Below are 7,052 nucleotides of genomic sequence, written 5' to 3'. Positions count from 1 at the left end.
TATTTTTAGTAGAGATGGGGTTTCACTGTGTTAGCTAGGATGGTCTCTATCTCCTGACCTAGTGATCCGCCTGCCTCAGCCTCCCAAAGTGCTGGGATTACAGGTGTGAGCCACCGTACCCAGCCAGAGTGATTTTTCTTTAAACATGCATGTGAGTTTGCACACATGCATACACGCACATATTCACAGAGAAAGCACATGCCCAAAGAGGTTTATAGTGATTGATTCAACTAGAAGAAATGTGGAGATTGGATGGCTACTTTTCTTTGTGTGTTCTTTTGCATTTCAGAAATGTTTAAACACTGCTACATAATTTAATAGTTTGACAACACTATAGAGATAGTAAAGCTGCCCTCCACGTCCCTCCCAGTCCTCTTCCCAGTTTTTTTGTGTATCTTTTCACACCTGACCGACAGGCACATTGGTCTGGGTTCATGTGATGCTTCTCGGAGCTTAGGAAATCCCTGTTACAGTGCACTGCGACCTACCACATTTTTCTCAATGGCCATATTATTTTCTGTTGTCTGAATACGATTTTAGTTTTTACGTACATTTAGATTGTCTCTCGTAAAATGGACGTGCTATAATAGATCTCTGCATGCTTGTGTGAATATATTTTGGTATGATTTCCTAGAGATGGAATGATTGGGTCAATAGGTGTGTGCTTTACATTGTGTTTTCACTTTTTGTATTTTTTCACTCATTTTAATTCATTAACTTGTCACAGTTCTTTTTTGTTTAAGAAATATAGGCCAGGTGCTGTGATCCCAGCACTTTGGGAGGTCAAGGATTGCTTGAGCCCAGGAGTTTGAAACCAACTTGGGCCACATAGAAGACCCCATCTCTAAAAAATAAAAAATTAGCCCGGTATGGTGGCACACACCTGTAGTCTCAGCTACTCAGGAGGATGGGGCAGGAAAATGACTTGAGCTCAAAGTTCCAGGCAGAAAGAAAAGAGAAATATATATAAGTAACAAAGTGTCATGTACTCCAAAAGGTCTCATCACGGAAAGCAACATCTCCCTGTCCCCCTGCCTCCCTGCCCCAAGATACAAAATACTTTTAACTAATTTTAACAATTTCTTCTCGTTGCTATCTCCATAACTCCAAAAAATGAAGAAGCTTATCATGATAGTTCCTAATTGATCCATTGTAGACTTCCTGCTATGGCACATAAGGATTTATGGTTATATAACTATTTTTGGTTAAATCAACAAGGTATTCAGGTATACATTATTATAGTTACGTAAACACTGCCCTCTGTCAAGCCAAATAGTGTACTACAAGTACAGTTTCTTGTCCAAATTTTCTTTTTCCTGGAATCTCTAATTTCCACTCTGTCTTCTCTGACCTCTTCTGATCCTCTTTTTCTTGGATCTCAGGTACACGGAATTGGGTTGATGGTGATCCTTGGTTCAGGACATAATTTCAGTGTGAGTTCAAACAATGACCTCACACGTGTATCTTTTTAGCTATCTATCACTAAGACATAGTTCTTCATTTATTTGCTCTTTTCTCCCAGTCTCTTCATTACAGAGTATTCCATCAACTTCCCCTTTTCCCCAAGACCGCCCTATCTTTCCTCAGTTGAGATTTATTAGTCTCTGACTCAATCAGTTACATTTTACATGAATTGAGTAAGTGCTTTCTAGTGCTCTAAAGAAAAAACAGCCTCTTTGGAGGCCAAGGCGGGCAGGTCACCTGAGGTCAGGAGTTCAAGACCAGCCTTACCAACATGGTGAAACCTCGTCTTTAAAAAATTAAAATTTAAATTTAAAATTAAAAAAAAAAAGAAAAACAGTCTCGATAAGTTTATAAACTCTCACTTTTAAGATCATAAATAATTTGGTCTGTTTTCTAATATTAGCTAAAAGGGATACAATAAAACCTTAGAATTGGCAAAAGTGTTTTTTATAAAGTGGATAAAAATCACACTTTTCAAGAGATCATCTGTAACCTGGTCACACAAACGGTCTTTCTTATGTAGGCATATTCCACTTAGCAGGAAGTATGCCTGGAGTGACTTCTTAGTTCAGGAAATGAGGATGATGATGATTGACTATTAATTACTGAGAAAATAAGGCTATCTGATTTAATCTTCTGACGTCTTACAGATTATTTGCTTACTTTATACGTTAGGAAATTGTAAGGTAAATCACCTGCCCAAGATCGCAAAGCCAGTTAATGGTGGAGTTCAAAGCCAAGCTTTGACGCCAAAGCTCATATCCTTTCCCCTCTAGCCCACTTTCTGGACTGCATCACCAAGCCTTACCCACTGTATTGTATTTGTTTTCTCTCTTAGTGGATGAGTGCCCGTCTGACTACACAGTTGTGCTTCCCGTGATTGGGGCCATTGTGGTTGGTCTCTGCCTTGTGGGTATGGGTGTCTATAAAATCCGCCTAAGGTGTCAATCATCTGGATACCAGAGAATCTAACTGTTGGCCAGGGAAGATGAAAACAACGGAATTTAGAGAATTCTTTCATCACTTCCAGGATGGATGTTGGGAACTTCCCGTAGAGTGTGGGTCCTTCCAACACTGTAAACCACCATCTTCCACTAGAACCAAGTGAATCATTTGTGATTTAAGTTCAGGCAGCACATCAATTTCTAAGCACTTTTTGTTTATTTTATGAAAGATATAGCGAGCTGTTTAAGAATATTTTCTAGTTTCCTTTAGAATATTTTAACCACTCAAAAAAAGTAACATTTGAGATATGTTGAATTAATACAATATACATAAAGTGGAATAAGCCTTCAAATTATAAACCAACGGTCAATTGTAACTGATACTACCTGTGTTTGCATCGAAGATTTTATTTTTCCCTTGATCTTTTCCATTTTAAAAAAAGTGCCTTTGCTTTGTCTATCGAATGGACTTCCAGTGCTTTTACTATCTGTATTGTACGGTTTTATGCAACGTACATATGCCTGGTGTAGCACCTAACTCCTTTTCCACTTTAAATGTTGTTTTTTTTTCTTTTTCTTTTTCTTTTTCATTGCGACGAGTTTTGCTCTTGTCACCCAGGCTGGAGTGCAATGGTGTGATCTCAGCTCACTGCAACCTCCACCTCCTAGGTTTAAATGATTATCCTGCCTCAGCCTCCTGAGTAGCCGGGACTACGGACACCTACCACTATGCCCGGCTAATTTTTGTATTTTTAGTAAAGACAGGGTTTCACTATGTCGGCCAGGGTGATCTCAAACTCCTGACATGAGGTGATCCACACACCTTGGCCTCCCAAACTGCTGGGATTACAGGCGTGAGCCTCCGCACCTGGCCTTAAATGTTTTGTTTTATCATCAAAAGGAACAACATATCTCAGGTTGTCTAACTTTTTTTTTATGTAAAACCAACAAAAAGAACAAATCAGCTTATATTTTTGTATCTTGATGACTCCTGTTCCATCATCACTAGACTAAGAATCAGGTGGCTACAGGACATAGAACTGAATAATAAGCAGGAGGCAGTAATCATTGCCCTTAATTGTTAAACACACAAGTGCCAGACTCTAGGCTAAGCACTCTACCTACATGTCATTTAATTCTCACAACTTGTACATGAATGAGTAAACTAAGACTTACGGGAATGAAATCACTCACTGACGGCATAGCCAGAGCTTGAACTCATGCTGGTCTGACACCGAGGTCTTTGGTCTTTCACGGCACCACGTTGCCTGCAAGAACAATGACACCAACCTGTGCCTGAAGCCTCACACCAGCACACGCTCACCTTACCGGGGAAATGGGCTTAGCCAGAATCGTGAGACATTAGGGTAGACGAAAGGAGAGCTTTGCAGGTGGCAGAACAGCCTGTCCTGCATAAATCCGCCACTCCCTTGAAGGAGACTGAGGGGCTTTGTTTTTTTGTGTTTTTTTTGAGACGGAGTTTCACTCTTGTTACCCAGGCTGGAGTGCAATGGCGCGATCTCGGCTCACCGCAACCTCCGCCTCCTGGGTTCAGGCAATTCTCCTGCCTCAGCCTCCTGAGTAGCTGGGATTACAGGCACGCGCCACCATGCCCAGCTAATTTTTTGTATTTTTAGTAGAGACGGGGTTTCACCATGTTGACCAGGATGGTCTCGATCTCTTGACCTCGTGATCCACCCGCCTCGGCCTCCCACAGTGCTGGGATTACAGGCTTGAGCCACCGCGCCCGGCCTCGACTGAGGGTCTTTGTAAAACATTAGTCATGCTCTCATTTTTATGGGATTGTTTAGCTGGGCGGTAAAGAGGAAAGCATAGAGTAAACTTCTCGAGGTATTTTTAATTTTTTTTTTGATCTTAGAGAAATCTCACTAACCAACTGTTCTTTCTTGAATGTATAGCCCCCTCTTGTGGTAATTTACTGCTTCTGCACTTCATATCCATATTTTCATTAGTAGTTCACTTGATTCTGTAGCGCAGCCTGCCAAGAATTTTATTCTTGCTGTTAAAGAAAGGAACTAAGTCAGGATGTTAACAGGAAAGTCCACATAACCCTAGAATTCTTAGGGAATAATTCAAGTCAGCTTAGAGACCATGCTGACTTTCGTCATGTGTTTTCTTATGACTCAGTAGGTGGCAAGGTCCTGACTTTAGTCTTAACAAAACATTCAATTATATTAGAAGTTTTTGTAATAAAACATTGAATTGTATTAATAAAACATTGTTAGTCTTAATAAAACATTGTCTTAATAAAACATTGAATTAGTCTTAATAAAACACTGAATTGTATTAAAAGTTTTCATAATAAAAACTTATTTTGGAGATTTGTGCATGTCATTTATTTTTTATGATTTATGTTTGTGTTGTCTAAACTTTTGTTTACAATCTTCTTTGGTTTTTTTCTCAGATCAATAAGTGATAACATCTTTCTATAGCTCATTTTATTCTGTTCTCCATTGCCACATTATCACTTGGTAAGACTTCCTGAGAAGATACACCACATTAAAGTTACATATGAAATGTCTCATCTCTTAGCTTAGACTGTCTGCATTACTTAAATATTGCCACATTTGTTCATTCTCCCATTTGACCAGCATTCTCCAAGGATTTGCTAAATGCCAGGTACTCTTGTAGGAGCCGAGATGAGTAAGAGGTCCTGTATTCATTATCTATAGTGATCTGAGAGAGAGACTGACCAAGATGAAGCCTGCCATGTCTTTTATAACGTAATCACAGGGGAAACATACTATCACTTCTCTGTTTTTTATGGGTCACACAGACCATCCCTGGTACTCCTGGAAGGGGCTACACAGGGCTTGAATATCAGCTGTCTTAGTCCATTCTGTGCTCTTTTAACAGAATGCCACAGATTTGTGGATACCTTATAAAGAATAGAAGTTGATTTGGTCGTGGTTCTGGAGGCTGGGAAGTCAAAGGTGGAAGGGCCGAGTCTGATGTGCGTCTTCTTGCGGCATCATAACATAGGAAAAGGCACCACCTGGTGAGAGGACGCATGAGAGAGGCAAGAGGGGACCCACACTTGTGATAATAGCATTCACCCATTCGTGAGGCAGAGCCGTCATGACCTCATTGTCTCTTAAATGTCCCTCTTCTCAACACTGCTGCATCGTAGAGTAAGTTTCCATCACACTGTTGCATTGTAGATTAAGTTTCCAACTATGGTGCAGGAACACATTCAAACCATAGCACCAGGAGCGGGAGGAGCCACTGGAGGCCTTTTGGGTGCTGGCTACCCCAGGTGCCTGCTGTCAAGGTGCATGTGGTGCAATTAGGGGTTTACTTTTTGGAGGGAACTTGGGTAAATAAATTCCAGTATACCTACTAAGAGAAGTGGATTCATAGGAACCTATACAAAGGACCACGAGAGCAAGGCCCTTTCCAGCCTGCTTCCAACCCTGCCCCAGGCACGGCACTTCCTCAGGGACACAGCCTCCCAAGCCCTGGTGATGTGAGTCGTGAGCACAGAGGCTGGTGTTGACCCATCGGTCTGCACGCTAATGTCACGGCTTCGCCTCCCTTAAAGCCAGTAGGCAGGATGGCTCCAGCCCCTACCCATTCTCCCCCACCTTTGTCCTCACACTTTTCTTACTTTGGAAGGCCCTAGATCCCCTCTCGGGATTCCTGTTCGGGGCTCTAAGCTTGAAGGCCAGGAAGGTCGGAGGACACAAATACGTGAGCTACTCCTTCCTGACCTGGGACTTGGCTCTGTAGGATGACTCACTGTGAGATTTCACTGCCCACTAAGTAAAAGAGGTATCAACGATAAAAAGGGATGGAAGAAGAATCTCTGCCACGAAAGAAGAGCTTCTTTTCTAACAGTCTGGCCCTCCCTCATCAACAAGTCCCTTCACCCACCTTCGTGCCTCCAAGAGATGCCAATTTTGGTCTAGAGCTGGCAGGCATACAGAAGAGATGTTTAGGCCGGGCGCGGTGGCTCATGCCTGTGATCCCAGCACTTTGGTAGGCTGAGGCAGGTGGATCACCTGAGGTCAGGAGTTTGAGACCAGCCTGGCCAATATGGTGAAGCCACGTCTCTACTAAAATTAAAAATTAGCCGGGCGTGGTGGGGAGGTGCCTGTAATCCCAGCTATTTGGGAGTCTGAGGCAGGAGAATCACTTCAACCTGTGAGGTGGAGGTTGCAGTGAGCCGACATCATACCATTGCACTCCAGCCTGGGCAACAGTGAGGCTCTGTCTCAAAAAAAAAAGAGAGAGATGTTTTGTTTTTAACTTAACTGGTTTTATATTAAGAGCAAGGCTGATTATGAATAAAATTGTGAAATAAATTCTGTTGTTAAAATTCTGAAACCTCTATTGCTTTCCAGATATTCCCTCAGGCTGTCCTGGCAAACTTTCTTCTGAAGTGCCCGTGTATTCTTCTAACTCCTCACAGCTCCACCAGCCCCACCGCCCCACCCCACCCCAACATGCTTCAGCTGATCCCCGCGATGTTATTAACTCACTCAATATCTTTTTTTTTTTTGGGGGGGGGATGGGGTCTTGCTCTATCACCCAGGCTGGAATGCAGTGGTGTGACCACAGCTCACTGTAGCTTCAGCTTCCCAGGCTCTGGTGATCCTCCCACCTCAGCCTTGCAGGTAGCTG

The 7,052-nt window shown here is 42.4% G+C and overlaps 1 protein-coding gene across 1 annotated transcript in view; it reads left to right on the top strand.

Annotated features, from left to right (window-relative positions):
• LAMP3 (lysosomal associated membrane protein 3) overlaps positions 1 to 3,002 on the top strand; it is a 40,442-nt gene extending 37,440 nt beyond the window's left edge. Inside the window, exon 6 of the mRNA XM_017538295.2 lies at positions 2,303 to 3,002. Within this exon, the coding sequence (XP_017393784.1) occupies positions 2,303 to 2,436 (134 nt within the window). The 3' untranslated portion in view covers positions 2,437 to 3,002. The remainder of the gene's footprint in view (positions 1 to 2,302) is intronic.
• The last annotated feature ends 4,050 nt before the right edge of the window (positions 3,003 to 7,052 follow it).

The sequence above is a fragment of the Cebus imitator genome, unplaced genomic scaffold, assembly GCF_001604975.1.
Source record: "Cebus imitator isolate Cc_AM_T3 unplaced genomic scaffold, Cebus_imitator-1.0 Scaffold111, whole genome shotgun sequence".
NCBI lineage: Eukaryota > Metazoa > Chordata > Mammalia > Primates > Cebidae > Cebus > Cebus imitator.
The sequence above is the reverse complement of the archived record's forward strand: the minus strand, read 5'-3'. Positions and strand labels throughout refer to the sequence as shown.